This window comes from Simochromis diagramma, unplaced genomic scaffold (assembly GCF_900408965.1).
Source record: "Simochromis diagramma unplaced genomic scaffold, fSimDia1.1 OVJJ01000385.1, whole genome shotgun sequence".
NCBI classification, from domain to species: Eukaryota; Metazoa; Chordata; class Actinopteri; order Cichliformes; family Cichlidae; genus Simochromis; species Simochromis diagramma.
Window position 1 is genome coordinate 577,653 of NW_024386751.1, and position 27,899 is coordinate 605,551.

The 27,899-nt window shown below is 50.3% G+C and overlaps 2 protein-coding genes and 1 long non-coding RNA gene across 12 annotated transcripts; 1 reads left to right on the forward strand and 2 right to left on the reverse strand.

The window, feature by feature from the left end:
- Window positions 1–1,257: 1,257 nt before the first annotated feature.
- LOC120728173 (caspase a-like) lies at window positions 1,258–12,196 on the reverse strand. Of its 4 annotated transcripts, XM_040022965.1 has the most exons (10): window positions 11,902–12,196; window positions 11,484–11,803; window positions 7,424–7,640; window positions 7,126–7,345; window positions 6,938–7,054; window positions 6,760–6,869; window positions 3,792–3,882; window positions 3,295–3,352; window positions 3,006–3,052; window positions 1,258–2,483 (listed from the first exon to the last, which is right to left on the reverse strand). In XM_040022965.1, exons 3-10 carry the CDS (start codon window positions 7,631–7,633, stop codon window positions 2,278–2,280), a joined length of 1,059 nt encoding a protein of 352 aa, XP_039878899.1. In that variant the 5' UTR covers window positions 7,634–7,640; window positions 11,484–11,803; window positions 11,902–12,196; the 3' UTR covers window positions 1,258–2,277. The 4 variants fall into 4 exon arrangements, with proteins under 4 accessions (XP_039878899.1, XP_039878891.1, XP_039878918.1 ...); XM_040022957.1 differs by having other exon boundaries at window positions 11,484–12,196; XM_040022984.1 differs by lacking the exons at window positions 11,484–11,803; window positions 11,902–12,196 and adding an exon at window positions 10,880–11,477.
- Window positions 10,014–24,803, forward strand: LOC120728473. Of its 4 annotated transcripts, none has more exons than XR_005694724.1 (6): window positions 10,014–10,109; window positions 17,014–17,197; window positions 17,354–20,610; window positions 20,687–20,778; window positions 20,848–21,347; window positions 21,434–24,803. It is a non-coding gene; the product is annotated as an uncharacterized LOC120728473 (long non-coding RNA). The 4 variants fall into 4 exon arrangements; XR_005694725.1 differs by having other exon boundaries at window positions 20,848–20,957; window positions 21,035–24,803; XR_005694726.1 differs by having other exon boundaries at window positions 17,354–20,166; window positions 20,505–20,610; window positions 20,848–24,803.
- On the reverse strand, window positions 24,356–27,409 carry tmub1 (transmembrane and ubiquitin-like domain containing 1). 4 transcript variants are annotated; one of them, XM_040023121.1, is made up of 3 exons: window positions 26,847–27,409; window positions 25,401–25,892; window positions 24,356–25,271 (listed from the first exon to the last, which is right to left on the reverse strand). In XM_040023121.1, exons 2-3 carry the CDS (start codon window positions 25,862–25,864, stop codon window positions 24,920–24,922), a joined length of 816 nt encoding a protein of 271 aa, XP_039879055.1. In that variant the 5' UTR covers window positions 25,865–25,892; window positions 26,847–27,409; the 3' UTR covers window positions 24,356–24,919. The 4 variants fall into 4 exon arrangements, with proteins under 4 accessions (XP_039879055.1, XP_039879070.1, XP_039879064.1 ...); XM_040023136.1 differs by having other exon boundaries at window positions 26,799–27,409; XM_040023130.1 differs by lacking the exon at window positions 26,847–27,409 and adding an exon at window positions 26,628–26,792.
- Window positions 27,410–27,899: the final 490 nt, after the last annotated feature.

A 27,899-nucleotide genomic window follows, 5' to 3' on the forward strand; every position in this document is an offset into this window, starting at 1 on the left:
CGATATGGACTGCAACTGCTTATGAACGTTTGGCAGAAAGGTGCACGCGGCACGTTTGTGTGTTTTACTTTGTGTTACGTTTTATTTGGGTTGTAATTTTATTTTGCTGACAGAATATTTGTGTTTCCAGTTGTTATTTCACTGTAGTTTTTTGTGGTGTTTGCCGGTGAATGGAAGATTAAAATACGGATTAAATATGGGTTGGAGGATTATTCTACTCCAAACATCAAAAAGAATAACCTGCAGGAGCAGTTTCAAAAATCCAACCTAACTATGCCAACCTTTGCTGTGTAGAACAAACCTGCTGGAAACAAACAGCAGTCTGACTTTACTGATCACTGTGAGCAACACGGAGGTTCACAGAGGGAGGTTTGTGCTGGAGCAGCAGGATCAGCTCGCCATCTTCAACGCACTCTGCTTCCTTGTTTGATGTCTGATCACAGCTCCTGACATGCGTAATGAGCAGCTTTGTTCGGACCTGTGCAGGTTTGTGTGCGTCAGCGTCGCAAGCAGGTATCACGCTGGGGTTCAGACTGTTTCCAAACATCGCTGCCCAGACAGCGCATGGTGGCAACTCCCACCTCCCAGGTGTCGCCACTTCAGCACAGTAGAACGTGCTTGTGTAAGCGAGGCAGTGCTCAGGTGGCATCCATTTGGGAGATCCTCTGCGATCATGTCTGAGCTGTGCGCTGGAATCAGGGAAACCCGAATCCTCTTCTTTGATCGGGGTGAAAAACCTGCACTGGTTACCCAAGCTGATCACGTAACCCTGTGTGTGTCCTCCTGTGCGAGTGGACTAATGCAGCCTGATCACTCGTGTTTGTTCAGACGACTTCCTGAGAATCTGGTTGTGGAGTTCTCTGGAACAGATTTCATGAGACTGTTTGGGATCGTTTCCAAATTCCAAAGAAGACGTCAAAGAACCAGTTTCATAACTGAACATGAGATATTTGTCTGTTTATGTAACACGTCTTACTGTGGGACGTCTAAATGTAGACGTCTCGTGTAAACAAAACAGTTTGTCTGTATTCCAGGTGTGGCACAACAACAGCCTGAGACATGGGGTGGGGCAGAAAAGGAAAGCTTGACAGCCACAGTCACAACAGGACACATCAGCTTGTCCCGATTCTGAGGGAACAGAGAGGGAACAGAGGGAACGTCGGCTAACGTGGGAACGTCGGCCCACTTTAAAGATGGACGTGGTTTCCTGCAACGCTCCTCAGCATCTACAGACTTCAGAGAAGACTGACAGAAACGAGCCGTTCACTTTTCTGTTTATTGATCTTTGAAACATCACATAAGTACACATTTGTTTGGTCACGTGACTTTCTGTGTCCTCCAATCAGACACTGTCTGGAAACAGGAAGCAGTGAATCACGCTGAAAGAGTCGGAGGGTTTGCTGCCATCAGGTGGCCACACTGAGGAACTACAGCTGCACATTCAAATCAAACTTTATACACAATTACACAAAAACATCACAGTCATCATAAAAGCATCTGTCAGAGCGTGCAACCACGGTCATCAGAGCGCCACAGCCAGAGCAACGACCCGCCTCCACAATTACACACACAACAGGAAGTGTGTCGCACACACAGTCAGACATTCGTGTTTATAATATTTACAACATGCACAAAGTTTAAAAACACGTTCACGCTGCAGGCATGTGACTGTTGGAAGAAGGCGGAGCCAAACCAGCCCGGTCAGGTTCCAGTTAAAGTCTTTAACCAGTGAATAGCACCACCCTCAGGCAGGGAGGAGCACAGCGGGAACATCACTGATGCCTGGGTCAGAACTACAGCCAAACCTTTGACCCCGAGTCCAGCACATGCAGGATAAAGGAAAGAAATGTCACCTGGAAGAGAAGCGAGAGAAAGCTCCCTCTACCATTACTCTGAAAACACATCCACCCTAGCCCACCCCACGAGTGGACGCTCTCCGTGCCACTCAGCACAGACGCAATGAGGACTCAGTGAAGACTCTGAACCCAGCATACACGGGCTCAGTGAATTTGGTCTTGAAGGTGTGGAGGTGGGTCAGAGTGTCAGAGGAGACCTTGAGGAAGGACAGAGTGCCAGCGTGACAGTCCACGTACACTGCTGCCCTACTAGAGTTGGACAGGGAGGATGAGGAGTAGGAGCGCGAGGAGATCGCCGTTTCTTTGCCGTCGTGCCAGACGGCATATGTATCGGAGCAGTACAGACTCCACGACTGGTTGTTCCACCCGAACAGGGTCTCGTTGCTGTCTCCTTTCCTTCTGATCCCTCTGTAACTCACCGCTATGTAAACCTCGCCGGTCCACTCCACCTCCCAGTACCCGCGACCCCACCAGCCCATCTCTGCACAGCAGCTGAGCCCGGTCGAATCTGTCGGGATGATCGGGATAACCGCTGAGGCTCCGACAGATATTCCACTTTCCTGGTATGGTGGGACAGTTTGAGTTTCCTGTTCACCGTGTTCATGTCGATGGTGAGCTGACAGCAATCTGATGAGAGAACAAACACAATCCAGCTACAGTCAGTCATCCAGGCCTCGGCGGTCTCAGGAGCCGAACCAAGACCACCGGACTTCTCCGAGTTTGTCCAGACGTTTCATCTGAGAGGCTGCTTCAGTTCTAAAGCCAGAAGGTGGACTACACTGACCTGGACCACTGCTCCAAAAGGTCAAAGGCCACTCCCTGAGGATGCCAGTGTTCACATTTCATCACATCTGTGTCCACTTTGGACAGAGGGCGTGGCTTACGACACAGACTGTGCACGACCTACAGTCCAGCCTGAGGTCAGGTGATCTCAGTATGGCAGGGTCACATTGCTTCGCCTTAGCTCATGAGATGAGTCACCATTGAGGGACACTCCCACCGGCGTTTAAATACTGTTTGGTCCAAGAACTGAAGCAGCTCCTCAGATGAGGCGTCTTCAAGAAACTTAAAGAAGTCCCGTCTGTCCAAGCTCGGCAGAATGAGTGATGGGACCGTGCGCTGTTTGAATCACATTAAAAACACACTTACACTTCTTCAGCTCTGACCTCACCCATCGGACTCCAGCAGGCTCCGCCCTGAAAGCAGGAGGGGGTCAGCATGCACACTTGGACATCACATGGCTGTCATACTGTTATAGACAGGCGTGATGGAGCGGGGCTCTCTGTGCTAGCTAGACTGATTCTTAGGTTTCCTACGGTGACAGGCTGTTCCTTCAACATGCAGAGATCTACAGCCATGGAGGGGAATGTGAGGCTTAAAATAAAGAAGCAGAGAGGAGAGGCTTCCCGCTCTCCTCTTTCAGTCCTCCTCCTCCTACCTGAGAGCGTCCGGTCTCCCGCGTGGATCCTCAGGTCGTGTAGGCACCTGCACGTTTCCTGTAAGTACATCCGGGGTCAAAATGATAGGTTTACACTTTTCACAGCACCTCAGAAACAAATTCAATTCAATTCAATTTTATTTATATAGCGCCAAATCGCAACAAAAGTCGCCTCAAGGCGCTTCATAGATACAGAGAAAAACCCAACAATCATATGACCCCCTATGAGCAAGCACTTTAGCGACAGAGGGAAGGAAAAACTCCCTTTTAACAGGAAGAAACCTCCAGCAGAACCAGGCTCAGGGAGGGGCGGGGCCATCTGCTGTGATTGGTTGGGGTGAGAGAAGAAACAAACACGAGAAGGAACTCTGTGTCTGTCCTCATGCAGCACATCACAGACTGAAATCAGTCCGAGCGCTGAAGCTGCATTTATATGAACACAGGTTTATAATCCAGGTGTCACAGTCTCACACACAACCTCGTGTTTCTGCACTCACCTGGAAGCAGGTAGAAGGGCTTCGTCAGGGTGTGTAATTGCACGCTCGGCATCAGCTGCTGCATGCCTGACACACGGAAGCACTGCATGACCTGTGGGTCAGAAATATCACACTGTGACCACGCATCAGCTCCACGAACAGGAGGACCAGAACGTGTCTCTGAGCCAGCACCATGACATCACAGGCCCAGGGAGGACGAGGGAGGACGAGGGAGGACGAGGGAGGGAGAACGAGGGAGGACGAGGGAGAACGAGGGAGGACGAGGGAGACCCAAGGAGGCCCAGGGAGAACGAGGGAGGACCCAGGGAGGACGAGGGAGACCCAAGGAGACCCAAGGAGGCCCAGGGAGGACGAGGGAGGATGAGGGAGGACAAGGGAGGACGAGGGAGACCCAAGGAGACCCAAGGAGGCCAAGAGAGGACGAGGGAGACCCAAGGAGACCCAAGGAGGCCCAGGGAGAACGAGGGAGGACCCAGGGAGGACGAGGGAGACCCAAGGAGACCCAAGGAGACCCAAGGAGGCCCAGGGAGGACTAGGGAGGACGAGGGAGGGAGAACGAGGGAGGACGAGGGAGGGAGAACGAGGGAGGACGAGGGAGGGAGAACGAGGGAGACCCAAGGAGGCCCAGGGAGGGAGACCCAGGGAGGCTCAGGGAGGGAGACCCAGGGAGGCCCAGGAAGGGAGAACAAGGGCGGGAGGACCAGGAAGGCCCAGGGAGGGAGGACGAGAGGAGGGAGACTGAGGGAGACCCAAGGAGACCCAGGGAGAATGAGGGAGGACGAGGGAGGACGAGGGAGACCCAAGGAGGCCCAGGGAGGACGAGGGAGGATGAGGGAGGACAAGGGAGGACGAGGGAGACCCAAGGAGACCCAAGGAGGCCCAGGGAGAACGAGGGAGGACCCAGGGAGGACGAGGGAGACCCAAGGAGACCCAAGGAGGCCCAGGGAGGACTAGGGAGGACGAGGGAGGGAGAACGAGGGAGGACGAGGGAGGGAGAACGAGGGAGACCCAAGGAGGCCCAGGGAGGGAGACCCAGGGAGGCCCAGGGAGGGAGACCCAGGGAGGCCCAGGAAGGGAGAACAAGGGCGGGAGGACCAGGAAGGCCCAGGGAGGGAGGACGAGAGGAGGGAGACTGAGGGAGACCCAAGGAGACCCAGGGAGAATGAGGGAGGACGAGGGAGGACGAGGGAGACCCAAGGAGGCCCAGGGAGGGAGACCCAGGGAGGCTCAGGGAGGGAGACCCAGGGAGGCCCAGGAAGGGAGAACAAGGGCGGGAGGACCAGGAAGGCCCAGGGAGGGAGGACGAGAGGAGGGAGACTGAGGGAGACCCAAGGAGACCCAGGGAGAATGAGGGAGGACGAGGGAGGACGAGGGAGACCCAAGGAGACCCAGGGAGAATGAGGGAGGACGAGGGAGACCCAAGGAGACCCAAGGAGACCCAGGGAGGACGAGGGAGGATGAGGGAGGACAAGGGAGGACGAGGGAGACCCAAGGAGACCCAAGGAGGCCCAGAGAGGACGAGGGAGACCCAAGGAGACCCAAGGAGGCCCAGGGAGGACGAGGGAGGACGAGGGAGGGAGAACGAGGGAGGACGAGGGAGGGAGAACGAGGGAGACCCAAGGAGGCCCAGGGAGGGAGACCCAGGGGACCCAGGGAGACAAGGAGACGAGGGAGACAAGGGAGGACGAGGGAGGACGAGGGAGGGAGATCCAGGAGTCCCAGGGAGGACGAGGGAGGATGATGGAGGGAGAACGAGGGAGGATGAGGGAGAACGAGGGAGGACGAGGGAGACCCAAGGAGACCCAAGGAGGCCCAGGGAGACTAGGGAGGACGAGGGGGGAGAACGAGGGAGGACGAGGGAGGGAGAAACGAGAGGAGACCCAAGGAGCCCGAGGAGGGAGACAGGAGCATCGGGAGGGAGACCCCAGGGAGGCCCGGAAAGGGAGACGAGGCGGGAGGGACCAGGAAGGCCCAGGGAGGGAGGACAAGAGGAGGGAGACTGAGGGAGACCAAGGAGAACCACAGGGAGAGGAGGGAGGAAGAGGGAGACGAGGGAGACCCAAGGAAGGCCTCAGGAGGACGAGGGAGATGAGGAGGGGAGAAAACGGGGAGGACGCGGAGGGAGAACGAGGGGAGGCGATGGAGGGAGAACGAGGAGACGCGCAGGAGACCAGGGGGACGAGGGAGGGATGAGGAGGACAAGGGAGGACGAGGGAGACCCAAGGACCCATGAGTCGCGGAGAACGAGGAGGACCCGGGAGGAGAGGGAGACAAGGGAGACCCAAGGAGACCCAGGGAGGACGAGGGAGGATGAGGGAGGACAAGGGAGGACGAGGGAGACCCAAGGAGACCCAAGGAGGCCAAGAGAGGACGAGGGAGACCCAAGGAGACCCAAGGAGGCCCAGGGAGGACTAGGGAGGGAGAACGAGGGAGGGAGAACGAGGGAGGACGAGGGAGGGAGAACAAGGGAGACCCAAGGAGGCCCAGGGAGGGAGACCCAGGGAGGCTCAGGGAGGGAGACCCAGGGAGGCCCAGGGAGGGAGACCCAGGGAGGCCCAGGAAGGGAGAACAAGGGCGGGAGGACCAGGAAGGCCCAGGGAGGGAGGACAAGAGGAGGGAGACTGAGGAAGACCCAAGGAGGCCCAGGGAGGACGAGGGAGGCTCAGGGAGGGAGACCCAGGGAGGGAGGACCAGGGAGGCCCAGGGAGGGAGGACGAGGGAAGACCAGGGAGGGAGACTGAGGGAGGGAGGCGTCACTCTTCAGTTTGAAAACGAGTATTTGTAGAAGCTTCAATGCTCCAGGTTCTGTAACAGGACGAGCTCTTTGGCTCTTTTTCCCCGACACGTTTCCTCCATTTATGGAGTAAAAGGCCAAATGGGCGGGGCTTTGAGCACCACCTGTGGTCACCTGTCTGGTTCTCAGACCTTCGTCGTGTTTTCAAAGAGTTCAGAATATTCTTAAACGTACTTTTTTGAAGAGTTCATCGATGGGATCCTGGACGCACCGACTGCTGAACACCTCAGCGATACTTTGGATGAAGAAGGAGCCGTACGCTGGGTGTTTGTATGCAGCTATGTCTGCAAACACAAACAGGTGTGAACAGCTGTGTGTGACAGTGATCAGTACTGGATGCTGCAGGACTCACGAGGCGCGCTGCAATGAAGAGTGATGAAATCCTTTTCTGTGTGCAGCCGAGCAGCTTCATTTACTGATCGAGCTCTCATGTTATCTGTGGTCACAGGCGGTCTTCCAGGTACGAGCACTGAAACAGACAACGCTTAGTGAAACGCCATGTTCACAGCAGCCGCCAGCAGCGCGCGAGCAGAGACTCACCTCCTCTGGACGCCTGAATGATGACGATCTTCGGTTTGTCCTTCAGGGCGGGACAGTTTCTAGAGTTTAAGCGCTCATAAATTCGGTCAATTTCAATCCTGTGATTGCCCGTTCCACAGATAGTTCCCATGCCTCCGTGGGACATGACAACAACAAACACGCTGTCTGTGAGGGGCAGTGTCGGACGTCTGCTAAACCTTTTCAGAGCTTCGTCCATTTTCTGTAAGAGCAAAAAGTCAGACGTCAGTCGTTGGGTCGCTGTGGAAAAGCAGTGCAAGCCTCAGTGAAGCAAAGTTACCTGTGCAGGTAGGTTCCGATGTCTATCCACCTCGTATCCCAGAGTGTGGAGCAGGTTGACCACGGCCTGCTCATCTTTGTCAGCCCCGTGTCTGGTTAATGCCGGATTGTAAAAATGCATGTTGTTGATCAGCAGGGCGACACGCTTTGTCCGTCGGGGCACATTTGTAGCCTGGATGTTTCTGGTCATGTTGTCGGTGCTCATCGCCATCGCTGCCCTGTGAGAAGATCAGAGGACAGAATCGGGCTCAGTGGATCCGTCATGAACAGCTGCTGCTGCTGAATGATCAGCGCTGCTCAACACGCTGCTCAACACGCTGCTCAACACGCTGCTCAACGCTGTCATCCATCACAGACGCCACAGTGATGCAGTGCACAACATTACCACATTAAAAATAATATTATTGTTACTGTGTAAAGGAGGCAGAAGTAAAAACGTCCACATGTACACACGATCAGCACCGAGCTACAGGCTTTGTTCACTGCTCGCTTTCTTTGCTTGCATCAAACTTTGGATATTTTTTAAATAAACATGTTAGTGTAATGACAGCTGTAGTGTTGCTGTGGTTATTCAAACGTTCAGCCTTGTTAGTCCTGTCTGTAAATGAAAGTTCTGCCACAGAGATGATCTCAGGTGAAAGTAGCTCCGCCTCCCAGGTCTGAACGGCAGGTTCATTCAGCCTGATGCGCTTTCAGCCTGCACGTGTGCGATTACACCATCCAGATTTCTGTTGTTTTCTACTGTAGAGTTTTAATAATATATATTAATAAATGTATTTGTTTATTCAAACAATGTGAAACATTATTACAGCTCACTCTGTATCAAACAGCCAGTCTCACTCTTACCAAAAAGAACATTTAAGTATACTTTAAAAACTAGAAAACAAGCAAGTATACCTTTAGTTTACTTTGTATGTATTTTCTTCCTTTTTTAGACCAAATTACATTTAAGCATCAGCATTTTTTACCTTTTGAACAGAGTAAGTTTAAAAAATGAAATTGTTCAAACCGTGAGTGAAAAGGGTCAATAGTTAATAAACCTCAACTCCCAAAACACTTTCTCACCTGTTCACTATATAATTCTGGTGCTTGAACTATGGGAGCAGTTCTTTATAAATGAAGCCTTTGATAGTTAGAACTGATATCTGATATCTGGGGAATGAAGAGATTTGTTACATGTGAAAAATAAGTTTCAACTGCATTTTAATTACTGTTTTTCAATCAGAAGTAACTCAAATATAAACTAAAAAGTAAATTAATAGTACACTTGTAACGTTAGTATTGTGATAGAGTCGAGTATATTTTAAATATACTCTTGCAGACATTATGACATTATGCTAGTACATTTATGGTGAACAAAAAGTACATCTCAAAGTTAATTTCAAGAATACTGTTGTGTACTGAAACGGGGGCCAGTAAAGTCCCAAGAAGCATTATTAGTATACGTACTAGGTTGGGAAATATCATTGAAGTATGCTTGTTTTTTGTATGGCCAGCAACAAAAACTAATGGCTACATTTAAAGTAATGTTTAAACATGACTTCATTTAGCAGGCTGATGCTTTTTTCTCTTCTTATTCTTTCTTATACTGGACCTTCATTTGTTTTGTATAAGGTGGTACTTTTTAAGACACCTCTGCCTAACTACAGTGAACTGACCTAATCATAATCTCTGGTCGTCATTTTACACAAGTTAAGGTGTCACATCCATGAAACCTGCACCACTAACCAGCATCAGTCCTACAACTTCACTCTCAGAATTAATAAATCCTGGGACAAGCAGACACTGTGTTTTTGGCGGTGCATTTTGTGGCAGGTAGACTGCTATTAAATGCTCTCCTAAAGAAATAATTCCTTTGTAGCACCACTGCGTCTTGGTTCAGAAGAGATGTCCTGATATACGTGATAATGTAACACGGGTGTTTATGTTTGTTCATGTTTAGCGCGTCGGGTTGTGTTTTTAAAGCTTTGTAATGCGACAGGTGCGATAGCCGACACCACACCTTCACCTGACGTACAACGAGACGTATGACGCACACGTCGGGTATTCACTTTCTAAACAACAATGGGGATAGAAAATAGAAAATATTGCTCGAGGTGGTTAATGCTCCTTTCGGTTGCCAACCACCATTAAATAACAGCAAGAAGAAAATATTGATCTGCTTCTCTTAGTTTTGCACGTTTAAGCCGCGATTCAGACTCAAACAAAGCTGCAAAGCAGGAGAACAACATGGCCATCAACTATTCTGTGCCACAGATCCAGTTCGCTGCAGCACAGAGTGATGATGAGACCGTTAACATGTGCAAAAGTAGTCAGAGGTAACTGGATGTTCAATCGGGTTAAATGCAAGGTTGATCGGATTATATCTGAAGATCATATGCTATTCGTGGTAACTCTGCTAGACTCCAAATTGCTCGTCCATGCGGGAGTATCTCAAAATTAAATGAAACCACTTAACACTTTTTCCCTAAAACGGACTGACATGGGACACATTAAAGTTGGATCGGAACCAGCTAATCAGGCTTTCCTGTGGAACTGAGAACTGCCCTGCCACTTTCAGAACATTCTCTGCCTTCATTCACATATGCCTAGGAACAAGAAGGGAGACCACTGAGGAGGAGTTTTATAAGTTCACTGGTGACCTCGGCTGTCAAGTTCGTGGATGTGGGTATGCTGCATAAAACACGGTGAGTTACTGGTTAATATATTGCAGTTTATTGCCTTGCAGCGGGCTTACAGTGACATGCCGTGAATAAACGGTAGTATACCAATTTCTTAATCACAGTATGATGTTACTTTGTTGACGTAATTTACGACATAACGTCACTGTCGCCAGTGAGATACCGTAAAAAAGGCTACGGTGCGTTACCATAGTGCTACCACACCAGCAAACACGGTGCCATCCTGCAGAACGGTGAGCTACCGTAACATGGCGTCACGGTGTGACGCTGGCAACAGCGACGCCAGTATGTTACCGTGAAGTGGCGATGAAAAGTCTAACAGTGCAGTGCTGCACACTCACACGCACACACCTGCGCTCTGTTTCATCGCAGGGTCAAACGCACACATGTGATCACGTGATCATGGCGCTGCATCCTTCAGAGGCATTTCCACATGTTACCTGAGCGATGTCCCCATGAACTAGGGTGACCAACCGTCCTCTTTTTTGCACTTGCTGACTATATGACACTTTTTATTTCGCCATTCATTAACCGCACAGAGAAGGAATGGTTTCAATATGTTAAAGTTTTCTTTAAGCGAGCAGTATTATTAAAGTTCTTCAGGACTGGGCCAAGTGTCCTCTTTATTGGAAATCAATGGTCACCCTACCATAACCAGCTCCACGCCGCCGTCGCGGTACAGCAAGATGGCACCAGGAGACGACTCGCTTTCGTTTCAGCTGCCGACGTGTTTGAAGCCAGCAGCACACACATGTGACCTGACATCTGCTTCTCACCTTGATATATGATCTTTACTGGAGAGGCCAAGGTGGGAGAAAACACGCCGGGGGTGGGCACCGCTGCCCGCCGCCTCCCAGCAGACACGCCAGTGGTATGAGTTCAAAACTCTACATGTTATCGAGCTATTGCATTCACAGGTTCCTTTTAGCTGACACACCCGTGCCGTTCTCGAAGCTGTCGTTCTCGAAGCTGTCGTTCTCGACTGCGCCCGGCCTGTCCGCCCGCGGGGCACAGCGGTACCCCATCAGGTGTTGACGGCTGCTAACAGCGGCTGGAAGCTTTGTGACTCTGACGCTGGAAGTTTTTTGCTGGTTGGAGTTTTGTTGGGTCACAGAAATAGTGGAAGAAGATGAAAGTTTCCAGAAATGAAGGTAAATGTTAGGAAAGAAACGACTGCGGTTTAAAGCTGAGAAAATACCAAATCTATCAAATCACGTCGCCTCGAGTCTTCAAGGAAACTTTCCAGGATTAACATTTGATAGGACGCTCCTGAAGCGTCGCTCAGCAGTCAGAGTCCGAGCTGAGGATCACTCAGAAACCTCGGACACGGCTGGAAGCTGTCGACGACACAAAGCAACACGAAGCAGAAGGGAGACTTACAGCAGGGAGTCCCGTCCTCCTCCGATGAACGCTTCAGTCTGCCGAGAGCTGCAAACAGCTGCTGCGTGGCGCCGTCGGCTTTTATATCCCCGCAGATTCTCCGTGCCAGGTTTTGTTCCAGATGACTTCCTTGGAAACTTGTTATGCAGTTCTCTGGAAGAGCTTTTGAAAGATTGTTTGGGACATTTCCAAATTCTCAAGAAAGCGGTCCAAGAGCCAGTTTCATATCTGAATATCTGATATTTCCCTGTTTTTCAGTGCAGGTCACTTTTCTCTGTGTGGTGTCCAATCACAGCTGAGGCTGCTCAGTGCTGGCTCACCTGGAACACAGGTACACTGTTGCAGCTGCAATCTACACTTGATCATGCATCACGCAGTGCTGCTCCCTGAGGCCCTTTGTGTGATAGAAACAGTTTACCTGTATTCCAGGTGTGCCACAACAAGCAGCCTGAGGCTCCAGGTGGGACAGAAAGTGAACGTTTCACAGCAACAGCCCGAGGCTGCGGACTCGCACCGACAACCTATTTCTGTCCTGTCTTTGCCGTCGTGTTGTCGGTGAGAGGCCACGTACAGCCCCACCTCTGCCCATGTGAACAAGCCTCGTCTTTAACTGTCAGCACGACGGCGCTTTGTGAAAAAGAGAAACTGTGAGCAGGGCGCTGTGCAGGAGCATGCCCACGCTGGCATCGACCACAGAAACGCTCACACCGAGCAGCGCGTGAAACAGCGAGGCCTCGGGTGCAGCAGCCTGTGCATGAACATCAACAATCACACACAGGCCTTAAATCACTTCACAGTCTGTCCCACAAGATCATAAAACACTTGATTTATAACACATCAAACAGGTTTTATCAGCTGCAGACAACATCCCATAATACAGCCCAGGATCACAGCAGGGTGGAACAGACACAAGCAGCAGGCAGACATGATGCATGTAGAGCTGGAAGTCTCTTCTTGCTTAGCAGAAACGGTTACGTATGTACGATTATGGAACGATGTGAAATGCATTGCTGACTGCACGTGCAGTACAACCTTTACTGTAGCTGATACGTATGATAGATCATTACTCTAACATCAAGTTAGAAACTTAAAATGAAAAAGAATGAATTGCATGAATGAAACGTTCCTGTGAGCGAGTGGTCCCAGCCTTCATTCAGGTATGAAGCAGTCCAAACAGAAGTGTTCAAACCCTGTGGATGCTCTCCACTCGTCCCAGGTGTGCCCACTTGCTTTTGCACACCCCTCTGTCTCTGTGGTTGCTGTGATTCGTCACAGTAACTGTCCCGGGTTTGTTTGTGTGAGCAGTCTGTCGCTGCTGTTTCTTTGTTACAGATTTGTTTATACTTTGTTCTTTCTTTCAGTCTTCATGAGGGTCAGGTGTGAGGAGAGGCCTCATTTCAAAGTGCTGCTGATGTCAGACGTGACATCAAGAGGAGGGGTTTCTTCTACCACAGACATCCTTCCTTTTGTTTGTTTCAAGGTCTCTTTTTTTCATAAATAGAGCCGAATGTGTAAATGTGTGAGGAGGTTTTTGTCATTTTTAGTCGTCTGTGTAGAGGTTTAGGTCCCTCGGCTCACCGGACTAATTGAAGGGAGATTAATTGGCCCTGTATACAGTCAGTCTCTGCCAGAGTCAGGTGAGAGAGCAGAGGTGAGCTGTGTCACCAAATCCTTTTGAGTTTTGTTACTTTGGGTGGAAGTTTTGTTGAGTTTCACGTATGATAGGGTCCACTGTAAACCTGAAATGTCTGCTTCCCTACCGCCCTCCTGGACGTTGAGTCTGACTACTTCACACCCACACAGACGGTCGGCAGCCAGCGTAGCGGCTGATGACAGGAGTTACTGAGCTCCTCTGTTTGAGCGAGTCAGCGGTGTGACTGCAGAGTTTTGGATGCTCTGCAGACGAGCCGGCCGCCTGCTGTAGACATCGAACACAGACCAGAAGACAAAGGCACGCACTGATGATGCTCTTCATCTGAAACCCACAAACACACTCGCAGATAAGCTCTCATCCACGTCACAGCACCTCACCCACTGAGATAAATCCACAGTTTTGTCTCTGACGTTAAACACCACCACAGTCCGGTCACATTACATGTTTCAGCCAGGCCCTCGTAGCTGACTGAATCATATTCCTTTACTAAAAATGGCAGAAGATCATGTGACACATTACCTGTGTGACTCAGAGCTGCCATCATTAAAAGGATGAGTGCTGGTTTTCACTGGTCTCTAATAAAGCGTCTCTACTAGACTCCAAAAGCCAAACCACAGCCGAGGTGTCCGAGCACCACACCTGTATCGGTGCCTGTCTGAAAGTGGGCGGTGACTGGCTGCACAGGTGAAAGTGCTGAAATGCAGCTGAGGTTTCAGAGTGTGAGGGACCCGAGGAGGGAGCGCTGCCTCTCTCACGGCCAATCGCCACAAAAGCTGCTCTAAACTCATCCTTCGGTGTGTGGGCGGAGCCACTGAAGAAAAGCATCACTGTGCTCGTGTTCAGTGGAGACCGTCAGCACTGATGGATGACTGTTCACTGCTCGCCGTGTCAGACCCGTCCTGCAGGTAAATGCTGCATCAGCTGGAAGGACCGATGAGTTCACCGAGGCTCTGCGATCGATGACAGCGTGAGATCGTCACGATGACGCTGAAACTTAATCAGAGAGAACGCCGCGAAGCCGCCTGGAGCTGTCGTTGGGGCAGCAGCACTGAAGCAACATCGTTGATCAGAGATCATTGATCAGTGGCTGCTCATCAGTTTCCATGACAACTTGCACATAGGTGATAAAATTGATGAATGACAAAAATGTGAAAATATTCAGTCACTGGAAATCCTGTAACCCACACCGGAAACCTTTTAAAGCCTGTCGCTGCTTCGTCCCTGCACATCGACAAAGTAAAACAACTTTGTTTTTCTGCTGTGTAGTTTTGTTTCTGAGGTTTGCCACGCATGGCAAGCTCCACACCTCACCACCAGGTGATTCACTTTACTTTGCAGTCACTACTTTATTATACTTATTGTTCAGTATTGTTTCTTTATTAAAGTTGTTTTTCCATCACACCTTCCAGTGTTTATAGGGCGTGCACACATATTAACGAAGTCTACACCGCCACGTCCTTAAAATGCAGGGAGATGAAGGACGCGTTTGAGGGCCGCATTTCGAGCTTTGAATTGGGACAGCCTTCGTCGCGTCGCTGTGACGTAATCGGCCTTAAAATGCGGCCTTTAAGGCTGCAGACCCTGAATCGGGACACAGCCTCTGTTAGCAGCATAAACTCAGCCACTTACAACATTTCCAAACACCTTCCCACCATCCCAGCACCCACCGTGGGGAAAACACTGCATCAACTCCACCAACCTCACTGACAAGATCCAGAAACTCACCCTGGATCCAGATGAAACCATAGCGCTCTCTGATGTGGTCTCTCTCTTATAATAATAACAATTCAGATAAGAGGTAAACCAGGCGAGTGCTGTGACATTGATGCCAATAGATGCTGCTGCAAGGTCAAGGATGAGCATGGAGATGAGTCCAGAGTCAGCTGCAAGCAGAAGATCATTGGGGACTTTTACCTGAGCTGTTCCTGTGAGAAGAACGGGAGCCAGAGTGAAACTGTTCGTTAGTTATTTCCAGTGAGGTGTCCATGAACCTGTGCAGTCACCATCTTTTCAAGAATTTTGGCCATGAAGGCAGATTTGAAACTGGCCTGAAATGATTTAGATTGGAGGGTCTGAACCATTCTTTACCTGTACGGGAGTTATTGTTGAGTTTTAAGAGAAGATGGAACAGAACCAGAGATAAGAGACGAGTGTACGATGTTAGCGATCAGCTCGCGTGATTAGGTAGAGGATCAACAGGGGGTCCACGACTCTCTTGGGGACCCTCCCACAGGGTTAAATCTGGGACTCTCTACCAGTCGCTCTTAGAACTGAAGAAGTTTCTCGGATGAAACGTCTTTAAGAAACTTAAAGAAGTCCAGACGCTTTTCTTTCTGAGCTCCTTAGACTACGACGCGCTGGAGGACTGCGAACCTTCACAGACAGCCTGAGGATGATTTCAGTATTTCTCCAAACTAACGTTCCTCTGTCGTTAAAATCCACAAAGACGCCGTCCACATCCACAAGACAACAGTGTGGACACTTTCCCCAAACTGAATGTCCACAGAAGCACGACCGGCTCCACAGCAAGGCCTCATTAACCCTTCTCAGGTGAGACAGCATGGGCCACTGGTCGATCCAGCATGGAGGTCTTCTTACTGTCGCCTTCACCCAGAATGTATGATCAAAAGTTTAAGACCACCAAAAATCATATTTTGCATGTTTGGATCTTAACGAAGTTCCAAGTCGAGCTTCAACCTGCAACAAGAAGAAATGGGAGTGAGACAAAACACCTTTGAACCTTGTTTTTGGAACCTCGCAAAGATCCAACCATGCAAATATGGCTTTTGGTGATTTTTCAGGTGGTCGTGAACTTCTGATGGGGACTGTATTTGCAGACCCTTTGCAGTCTGTCCCAAGTCTGAATGAGCAAACATGCAGCCTGCTGTTGAAAGGGACTGTGCCGTGGGTACTGGCACGTCTCACCTGGACTCTCAGTGTCTCTGGTCCATGCAGCAAGCATCGCAGCACCACTGTTTCCTCCACCTCGGTCATTTTATCAGACGAGCTGCAGCAAAGACTGATTATTGAAGCTTGAGTTCACACACCAAAGAACAGACTGGACGGAGATGCAGGAGCTCATGTTGCAACCTGTTTTTGCTCTTTCACCTCAGTATTTTTAATTTCTCCCTCACAATTGAAATCACACATTTCTATCTTGTTCTTACACCAGTGCTGACGGAGCCCTACCGCACACCGCGGAGGTGGAGCACACTGGGTCCACCAAAATAAAGCTGCACCTGCAGGTGTAGGTGCTCTCTCTCCCTCTCTCCAGGGCTGACTGGAGGACAAGAGACGGTTGCCATGGTGAAGTGGGAAGAGTGGTCTTCATATGGCCACAGGGGGCGGGGATGAGCCGAGACCCAGTTTGACCCAGTTTGAACCCTTTTAACCAATCGTTGCTTACAGCCTGGGGGTGGCGCTCCCTGCTGAGCTGAGGAACAGACACTCCAACCTTTAACAGCTTAATAGGTTTAACAGAAGATCGTGTCTTCTCTCATGAAAGAACCAACAAACTGGTGCCGACAAAGACCATCGACTGGATAAAGAGAACCGAGGCGGCCCAAATGGAAAGGCAGGAACCATTTGGTGTTGTTAACGCTTCAGTTTGGTTAAAAATCCCGTCACGAGCGACCGATCGGCGGCCGTCACAGAATCCTTAACAGTCGGAGTAATTAAAAAAGGAAATAGTTGTTTTGTGACTTCACCTTTGTGTTGGTGTGAAAGTCCAATCAAGGAATTGATTTTCCCATTCAGACAGACTGGGATTACCCACAATGCACCTCTGTGATATTCTGCATATTCATAGTTGAGCTGTTGGTATATATTCGCACTATCTTTGTAACATGTTGTGTTATTTCGGTTCATGTCGTTCAGTGTGGCTGTTATTGCTGCCGTGGAGCGACGGCGAGCACACAGGGCTGTAAATGTGACTTCTGTTTGAACACATTCGGCTCGTCGCACTTCAGTGAACTACCGCCAGCTCGTGGTAGGACTGAGCTAAAGGACGATCTGCCTCCATCTGGTGGAAGAAAGTGATACTGCACCCCGGGAGACGCAGGTACTCATAATTATAATAGATAACAGAAGGAATAAGTAAAAAACAAGAATATAATTTGGGTATAGGATAAAAAAAGAACATTAATTAATTGATTAACATAAAGACTGAAGTAATAATAAAGTATAAACAAAGTATTGATCCGCTCTCGCCCAGCAGGCTTCAAGCTCGTGTCCTCTACCAGAGGCCAGGGAGCCTGAGGGTCCTGCACTATCTCAGCTGTTCCTAGGACTGCGCTCCTCTGGACAGAGATCTCTGATGTTGTTCCTGCGATCTGCTGGAGCCACTCACCTGGCTCAGGAGTCACCACACTGGGACCATTGCTACCTTCACCCTCCAGCTCTTCTCTGAGCACTTGGTTCTTCTGCAGCTTCTCATATTCCTTCTTCCTGATGTTGGTATCACTACAGCCGTCTTCCTCTGCTTCTCCACCACCACTACGTCCGGTTGGTTAGCCATCACCAGCTTGTCTGTCTGTATCTGGAAGTCCCACAGGATCTTAGCTAACTACCACCCGGGGGGCGTCTCCATCCCTGCACCTGTGGTCTTGCCCGGTCTGACAGACCCCAGCTTCGTGGATCTTGAGCTCAGAGCTGCCATGATTACTGCCTCTGTCTGTGTTTCTCTTAAACAGCTCAGCTGTCTGATGGAGGTGCATGCTGTTACTGAAACAGTGAAGCCCTCTGTTTGTCACAGATCATTTCAATCAGATTATAATGCATTACCTTTACTGTTGTGATTTGGTAACATGACTGTTTATGTGCCGGAGGGTGGACAGCCTCACGCCAGCTCATTAGCGGCCGTGTCATTCAGCGTTCATGAACCACTTGCTTTTGAAAATGCGTGAAAATATGAAATGTGTAAGTCTGATAAAAATCTTTTTAAGCTCCGATGTTTCTGAAAAATGATGTCAAATGTTTTTTCATGATGTTGAAAGGCTGGAGTGGTATGTTAACGAGGTCGTATTTTCCCTCGTGGATGTTCGTCCTGGCTGATTTGATTGGTAATCGTTCATGTTTGTTTACTCGGACACATGGGATCAAACTCTGTTAATGAATTTATGCTTTACGATGTATGGAGCGGTCCTTGGACACATGGTGGCAGGTGTCAGAACTTCCACCATCATCATCATCACCCGGTTGCAAAACAGACAGATGCACACATGGAGGTCAAAGTAGACGGGCAGCTGGAGCCAATCAGGAGCTTCACGCTCATCAGCATCAGCCTGGACCTCGACGCAGGTGACGGCCCGACAGCGATGTGTGACCAGTAAAATGGTAAATGGCCTGTATTTGTATAGCGCTTTACTTACTTCACAGTACTAGTCACACACAGGTGTGTGTGTGCACAGACGAACCTCTGCTGACAGGAAGTCATGGCTGCTCCATCAGGAAGCTGTCAGACTATAATCTCCATGACTGTGACAGCACGGTGGTGGAGTGGGCGGAGCTAGTGTCTGGATTCCTGCATCAGGATTGGTCTCTTTGGAAGCACCAACTAAGGAACCTTCACGTCATCCAGCAGCAGTCCTGAAAAATGGCCACCATCTTGGATTTTCATGTGGCTAATCAGACAAAAGTAAAGCATGTCAAAGGTTCACACCGGTGCTCGTGTTACGTGTCGCACGATTTGGTTTGACGCGATCTCCTCCAAGATTGCGCTGTGCGAGTGCGCCCCCTATTGGTCATGTCCCAGACCTCCTCACATCAGCTCTGGTCGTTGGGTCCAGCACAGAGAAGGTCGTGGCACTGACATCCGCCTACAACAAACAGCCAATGAGATGAGTCCAAAACCTGCAAGTCATAATGTTAGCGCTGCCGTAATCACCTGAACTCATCATCACACCTGCTCATACCAATGCCCTGTGTCCTTCAGAGCAGTGCATGCTGGGATGCAGAGAGACATTCAGACTAAACACTTGTGACATGTGACATCACTTCCTGCTGATTAATGCCTGCCCTTTCTAACAGGAAGTGTTCTGCTCCAGTCTGCAGCTGTACGCGCTGAATGAGACAGTCCTGGGCGTGGTCAGAGGCAGGAAGTGGACCGATGTGGTTCAGGAGGCTTACCAGGACTTTCTGGGTCACATGACGCACCTGTCCAACCTCAGGTGCAACCCCGCCGACCCCGAGGACCAGCTGGGTTCGGCCTGCTATCGTGAGGTGCTTCCTGCATCGCTGTGACTCCTCCCCTTCAGAGCTTTCAGCTCCACCTGGATCAGTTCCAGCTGCAGGTGTCTGACCTGGACTGGCGGCTGGTGTCTGTGCTCAGCCAGGCCCCAGAGGACTGCGGGGAGCCGATGTCCGCGGTAAAGGACTGCTCCAGTCTGATCCAGTTCAGTCCAGTCTGATCTGGTTCTGTGTTGCAGCTGGTGAACATGTTTGGTTTTGTCCTGGACCGCCCCCTGATCCAGCACCACCTGAAGCTGGTTCTAATAGATCTGGATCAGACCAAGCTGCTGTTCTACCGTCAGAGGAAGGAGGCGGAGACGTTCAGCAGAGTCAGCCTGACCGCCGCTGCCCAACTCAGCTGGATTCAGCAGCTCCGCCTCCGAGCCCAGGGTGCCACGGAGGGCTACTGCGCCTGTAAGGCTGACACACAGACTCACACGCACACAGCACACTCAGGCTCCTCCTCTTCCTTCCTGTGTTTGGTGTAAACCTTACAGCTGTGAATAAAAGATGGAAAGGTTGGGCTCTCCAGGATAGTAGAGTTTGTGACTGAGATGCTGACTGCTGGTGACCTTTGGATGAACTCTGCATTTGTCCTGGCCGCTGGACTCGGCAGGTAACAGCTGTGTCCTGTTCAGGTGTGCTGACTCAGGTGAGTCCCGGCTGGTCCAGCAGAGGTCTGAGAAGCTCATGGACCTTCTGTAGGACTTCAGAGACACCGTGAGGTCAGAGTGGAGCTGTGAGCTGGATTCAGGCGCCAAATTCATCCTCGCTGAGCTCGAGCTCGGCTGCAGCCTCAAGGTGAGTCAGACACAGAGCACGCACACCTGTCTGCTGGCCTCTGACTGGCTGGTACTGAAGCTGGGGTCTGAGGTCAGGTGTACCGGGGGGACCTCTCACCTCACCTGTGTGTACATGTGCAGGCGGTGCTGAGGGAGCTGAGATAAAAGAGCAGAGACAGAGACATGAAGCTCCGCCCGCTCAACTCTAGGCCCACAGAGATGACATCATAGAGTATTACCTGAGCCTCAGTCACATGGTGTCCTGCTACTACCAGGTGTGCACACAGAGCTCCAAAGCTCTGAAGCTGCAGGTGTAGGGGGGAAGTTCAAGTGACATGTGACTTGGTCCAATTTCAGGTGGTGCTTGGCATCCTGCAGGCGGAGCTTCCTCTGATCCAGGACCAGCTGAACCGCCTGAACCCGACCCTGTCAGAGCTGCAGAGGAACACCTGGAGCATCACAGGTGACATATATCACATGATATCATAGGCACAAAAACATGGTGGAGCGGGTCCATTATTACACCTGTGTGTGTCCAGGTGTGCAGCTGCAGGTAGAGCTGGTGTTGGACCTCCACTCTAGTGTGATGGAGGCCAGAGACAATATGGAAGCCATCGCACACCTCACACAGGTAAGTTTCAACCTTCAGCCTAGACTCTGCCATCATTTCACCTGTACTCAGGTGTGTGTGTCTTTACAGGGGTGGGCGGAGCTTCACTTGCTGTAGCGCTCACGTGACTCACTGTTGGAGGGCAGAGCTTCAAAGGAGACCTGCAGACGCATCGAAGAGGAGGGACAAGAGCTGCTCAGGTTAACTCAGGTGACACAGCACCTGTAGGAGGTGCTTTAGGTCCAGCTTCTGAAGCACCTTTGTTACCTGTCCCCAGGTGAACAGGAGTCTGTACAGAGCAGACCAAGTGCTTGGACTATGTCAACGGCTGCGTGCAGGACGGGCTGTTCCAGCTGCTGCACTGAGCGCTGCGCTTCCTGTCTGATGGCACAAACCCACAGGTAGACTCACCTGGTGGCACTGGGGCTACATTGTTTGAAGTCAGTCTGCAGCTACAGGAAACAGGAAGTGTATTTGAAGGGTCAGGGGGCGGCGGCCTGTCACACCTCATGAGCACCATCATCAGCGATGTTTATGCCGCAGCAAGTCTGCCGCTCAGGATCTCTGTGAGTTGCAATGGCAACTACCAGGTGACCTGATATTGCTCTTGCATGCACACCTGTTCTCTCACTCATCTCTCCCTTTCTGTCCGGCTCACCTGTACGTGCCTCTGCAGGTGTCTCTGCGGCAAAATCCAGAGTGTGTCTCTGTGCTGGAACAGGAGTTGATCGTGTGACACAGGTGAAAGAAGAGGCGGAGCTTCTGAGGGTGGGGCTCAACATATATTCTCAGCTATGGTGGAGCAACAGAAGGTTGGTGTTTCAGGAGTTCCTTACATACGGCTGACAGCTGTGACTCCGCCCACCCTGAAGGACTTCCAGAGAGAGGCAAAGGCTCACCTGTCCAGACCTGTTCATTGGCCAGCTGTACAGCCGTGCGTGTCTGTTTCAGGTCGAGGCACTGGACAGACTCAGCATACAGGTGAGTCACCTGGAGACTCTCTGCTGTCCTTCATCCGCTCACAGGAAGTGAACCTGATTCATTATGAAGCGCCACGTCACACTCGGCGTCCAGTGATGTCACTGACAAACACCTGTGGCAGGTGTGACTGAAGCAGAACACGCCCACTAACAGACTAGTCAGCCTGCCAAACCTTTCAAAGTAAAAGCCTGGTCTGTGTGTTTGGTGACAGTCTGCAGCAGGCAGCTGAGCGAAGGTTCCTCGTCTTCCTCGCCCCTCCCCCACACAGAGACTGTCCTGCTGCTGGACGCTGCAGCCCAACATCTGGCTGCACAGCTGGAGGTGAGCTTGTTTGCGTCCATCACGTAAACAATCTACAGAAAGTCATTCAGGAAAAGAAGAAAGAGCCTCCATCAGCTCGTATTGATCGGGTGACATCACTGTTATTGATATCTGATTAGTTATCCTGTAAACTGTAGAGGTCATGTGATCAGCTGTATCCATGGCGTTTGTGTGTTTCAGTGTTGATGCCCACACTTGGCCTTCCAGAACTCCACCTGCAGACCTCCTGCCTGCTTACCTGTGCAGGTGTTTGATGTCAAAATATCAAACAAATTATCAAAATAAAAGCCCCGTGATCATCTGTGTGTGCGGCTCGGTGACGAAGGTAAATGTTGAAGCTCGGGCTGAACAGGCGCTGGTCAGGTACGATCTCACCTGTGCGTGCAGTGCACAGGTGAGCGAGCGCAAGCATAGATTTGAACTCTGACCTCTGAAGCTGTGGCATCAGTGTCGGGGTCACAGCCGCAGCTGTTTCACAGATAGGAGAGTGTGATAAGGAGAAAGTTCAGGCCACTGAATAACTCGTTTGGACCAGATCATCATCTTTGATGTTTATTTTTGAGGTCCCGTTCAGGCTGTGGACGTCTGTGGCTTTCAAACCTCCATCTTTACCATCTTTGATCAAGCAGGCGTTTTTCATGCAATGAGGCTGAAGCGTTTGTCTGGAATGGCAGCATGTCAGGAAGATACATCTGGATAAACTTTCCATATTTGTTGGATAAATTCTGCCCACCATGGATCGATCTCTTTGAAGCCATGAGTTCAGTTTGTTCTCCACGTCAACGACTGATTTCGTTTTTGGTCCTTTGTGAGATTCCCAAATATCTCATTTTGGAGTTAACAGGAATGTTACAAACATCTTTTTCTGGCGCATCAGGTACAGCAAGGACTTCACATTTTCTAATGTTTAATGTTAAACCAGATGATGATAATAGTAATGTTAATAATAGTAATGACAATAGTAGTAGTGCAGATGCCTGGGACAGCAATTTTTCAATAGTTAGTGGATCTTGGAGTTTATCTTGTAAAATATTGCTGTGTCGTCTGTTGACTTATCATAATATCTGTGGCTAAAACATTAAATGTTTTTATGTTATTGAACTTTTGAAGATGAATCGCCAACATCTTGGTGACCAATATGAATCCATATGGAGAGATTCCAACATTAGCTTTAAAGCTAGGGTTGGTACCATCGGGTACAACGACACAACTGCTAATAATGTGATACAAACACAAATCACGTTTCTGAATTTAACTCCAAAAGTGTTCAAGGACTTTATCAAGGCTGAGTCGAAGGCTTTGTAACAATCCATCGTCTTTATCAGCTTCCTGTATCCAGCACTGCTCTGCCACTGTGAACCGATCCTCCTGTGAAGAGACCTGACTGTGTTTCTGAAACGAGACATGACAGAGCTATCTAAAGACGAGCAGTGAAGACATCCGGAGTTTCTTAGTCTCCTCGTTGGGCTTTGGAATTGAGGCGATAAGTCCGGGTCTCATTGTGGGCAGCAGAGTGGAAGTCTGAAACATTCCTACCAATACTCGATGTAAAAGGCCGTTGATGTGTTCCCAGAAACGTTTGTAGAAATCTCCTGTGAGGCCGTCCAGCCTGGGCTCTGTTAGAAGGACGTCCAATCGCTGCATCGGCTTCTGTGGTGGTTATTTGATCTTCGCACGTGTCTCCGAAGTCTACTGTAGTAACACGAAGGAATCAGTCGAGAATCTCGAGCTGCGCAGGTGGCGTTGCTACACCACCAACCATCAGCTGTTTGAACCTGTGCACAGGAACATTGTTCTCCTCCTCTTAACTCCAGACCCGAGATCTGTAACTCATCTAGTTTCATACTGTCTGTCATTGTGAGTGGGCTCAGGTTTATTACAACAATCGTTTATATTTTAGAAACGTGCGTCTTCACTTCTGTTATTTCTTCACTTACTGATCTCTGGTTGAAGTTTTTGACAGTAAATTCAAACTGGAGCTGAATTTCTAATATTTGCTTGTAGGTTTGAGAATGACCTGATAACCTGATGGTCAGTCTTCCTGCTCCTAACTTTGGGCCACACTGCGCACCTCTCCGTCTTCTTCGACATATTGTATTTGAGGAGTTCGTGCTGCTGACGTGACGTCGGCAACTTTGACAGGTTTGAGGTTTCGCCGTCGTCTCCGCGTGACTTTGGTTCAAGTCGTCAGGATCTGGATTTACAGAGCTGTGACCTGTGAACATGTCAAAGCAGCAGCTCCGACCAATCACATTATAGAAAAGGTCTGAGGTCGTCACATGACTTCCATTCTGAGCATTTTGTATCCAACTTTATTTTGTAACATTACACACTTCCTGCTACACAGAGGGTCAAAGGTCAAACATAAGAGCCCATATAAGAATCTTCACCCTGGAAATGGACTCCATTATCAGCTGATCCTGGATGGTTAGAGACTGCTTAGCAACCACCTGTCGCTAGGGAAAAATCTGTATTCTCCAACGCTGACCGCCCAGCCAATCAGGTGATGCCAACCAGCCATGTGACTGCAGCAGCTCCACCCTCAGAATCACCTGTATAGGTGTGACACACACACTCAGACACCACGGGATAAATTAAAGGTTTAATAGATTTTCTCCAGAAGCTGAAACTTTCTCTCTTTCTCTCTCACACACACACACACACACACACACACACACGTACACACGTGAGGCAGACAGGTGTGTCTGTGCCTCCCACAGAAATCAAAGAGGCACGCTGATGATGAAGATAAACGTGTGATCTAATGATAAGAGTCTCTGTCCTCACGACGTCTCCATGGCAACAGAAACAAACACTAATTGCAGGTAGCGTCTCATACCCGCCGCCGGCCCATGGGAGGCTAGCGGCGGTAGACGCCAAAGGCCACCAGGCTGAGGAGGATGGTGACCCCGACCAGCGAGGCGGTGGCGGGGGCGGTGAAGAACTGGCGGTACTGGATCTGACAGTACCACAGCACGGACAGCATGAGCACGAGCAGTGGGACCATCAGGCTGCCCACGTTCAGCGCCACACGCACCTGGTCTCCCGCCCGCTGGCCCCCCGCCGCCCCCCGCGCCGCGTGCTGCGAGATGTGGCAGTGCAGCACGCAGTTATGAGCGAGGTTCAGCGAGGCGAGCGTCTGCGCGTCGTCTTGCAGCAGCTGGCCCTGATAGATGAGACGCACCTGATGCTCCTGCCCCGCAAAGTAGGTCCTGCAGGGTCAGAGGTCAGAGGTCAGCAAACGGGTCCAAAAGCACAGCCAGGAGGAGGAGCTTCAGGTTTACCGAAACTCCTCCTCTACTATGCAGTAGTGTATGCAGTATTACATGCAGTACTCGTACCTCTTGATGTATCCGACGGTGTCCTGCGGTTGGACCTGCGCCATCCTCTCCGTGTCGTTGAGGAACTTGAGTCTGACCACCATATTCCGCTGAGACGCTGCGCCCTCCCCGTCTCCTCCTCTGCGCCTCACCCCGTCCCCTCCCACCTGTCCATCCTCTAGTGTGGGGGGAGCCTCTGTCAGGAAGCTGTCGTTCACAGAGGAGGAAGGTGAGGACGAGGACATGGAGAACGTGGAGGTTGAGGATGGTGAGTAGGGGGACGAGGATGAGGAGGCGGCGGTGGATGAAAAGGGTGTGTCCTGCTGGGTTTGCCCAGGCCTCTGTAAAGGGGAGGAGCCTGTGAACAGGTGTTCAGGGGGCTCAGATGTGCGGGTGGAGATCCAGGCGAGCAGCAGCACCGTTAGCAGCAGCAGAGTGGCGAACAGCAGCGTCACCTCATCACCGACACCTTCGATCAGCGCCATCGCCGCCAAGGTCACACAGCTCACACACCTGTAGGGAGAGGGCAGAGCTTAGCTTCAGGTATATACACACACACTTCTTGTTTACCTGAGAACCCCTCACTTGTCCTTTCACTCCAGCATGACTGAAGCTTTTTATGAACTAGGGAAAGAAAGAAAACACACCTTTAGGGGCAGGTGTCCCACAGCTCCAATGTCACACGACAGTATCGCAGTACTGTGTGGTGATACATACAATACTGTGAGAGTACTACGAGCAGGTGAGCTCCTCTCTCATGTCGACAGAGTTACTTCCTAACTCAAAGCGAGCTGATGGCTCAGACACACGAGCGAAACCGACATCCGAACATCTGCAGGACACCTGTAGCTGCTGAAGGCCGAACCTCACAATGTCGCCATGTTCTGATAAACATCCGTATGTTTATCAGAACATGGTAACGTGATAAAATCCCAGTAAACGTCAAAGTTCCACCTCTACATTACACCTGCGCCCAGTTTAGTCCAATCAGAGCAAGTATCCTGTCCCCCCACTACACACACCACAGGGTGACCTCTGGGACTTTATCTTGGGGAAACACACTCAGAGGAAAAGCTCCCCTGACGGTTCGCACGTCACTTCCTGCATGGCTGTCCAACCAGTGGGATGAAAAGCCATTACACAACGCTAACTTCCGGTTTCCTGTGTGCCGTCAGCAGGTATCGATCCATGATTGATCCGGTTGTTAATCAAGTGTATTTTTGACGCTCTGCTCAGGTATTTGCTCACCTGTCTCCGCGGCCTTGTCACGGCACCAGTTGTTGGTTGCGTTTCACCGGAAGATCCGGGCATTTGAGCCACCCGGGCTCACCCGAATTAGCTCCGCTAAAGTCCGAGCTAACAGCTAACCGCTACGCTAAGATACGCGCAAACAGCTCGCGCTCCCAGGGAGCCACTGACCCATAGTCTGAGTCTCCGCAGAGACGCGAGGAGTCGACGGTCACTCACGTTCAGTCCAGGAGCTTCATGTCCTCCCCGTTAGCCTGCAGGCTAACAGCCGCATCACTTCCTGCTGCCGCTTCTTCTTCTACTGCTGTGCTCCGTGGCGGACCCAGCGGATGCTTCTTCTTCTTTATATTGTTTATTGGCAGTTGGCAAACAGCAAAATGGTGCATTACCGCCACCAACTGGTGTGGAGTGTGAACTGAATGTCAAAAATGAATCAAATCCTCCCAAACAAACGAGTCTGCCTTAAAAAACAAAATATGACCTGATAACTTCTCCAGTTCTTATATCAACCAAGTCCAGTTTCAATTTCATCTCACCAAGCATATTTCTGACAATGCACTAAAACATGTTCTATTGTTGTTTCTTCTCTGGCGCAGTCACGCTCCCCTGTGCAGTGTTTTCTCATTAAAAACAACGTGCTATTCAAACCAGCATGCCCAAATCTGAGTCAGGATATAACCGTCTCCTCTCTCCGGTTTTCCTTTGGTTTTGTAAAACCATCACCCTCCAGTGGAGGCTGCGCATGCATATTTCTGTTGGTCGCGATTAGCGTAGCGTCTCCTTATGACGTAACCAGAAGAAACAAGCAGAGTGTAACAGTTTCAAACGGTACAGAACAAAAAGCAAAGAAGAAGAAACATGTTCGAGATCAGATCCAAATAAAGTTTTTAATAAATGAAACAAAACAAAAAGTGACATATCACACTAAAGTTCCGCCTCCTCTGAAAACAGCAGATCAGACAGAAGAAAAAAAGGGACCGAAATAAATCATTACTGCAGGTTTACAGCTTCCGAACGACAGCTGACACACGGGAAGTCTGACTGGTGCTCAACCGAGCTCGCAGCCAGATTATCCAATCAGCATCACCTGTGTGACGCTGCTGTGTGACAGGCTCAAGTACTAAGAAGGAACCATGACTTACTGCGACATTTCAAAATAAGAGCATGAAGCTGTTGGTGATTAAGCTTTAGGAGTGCCTGTGCGTGTGTGTGTGAGAGAGAAGACCAGCAGATTTTACAGCATGAGGTTCACTTCACCCACAGAAACATGTT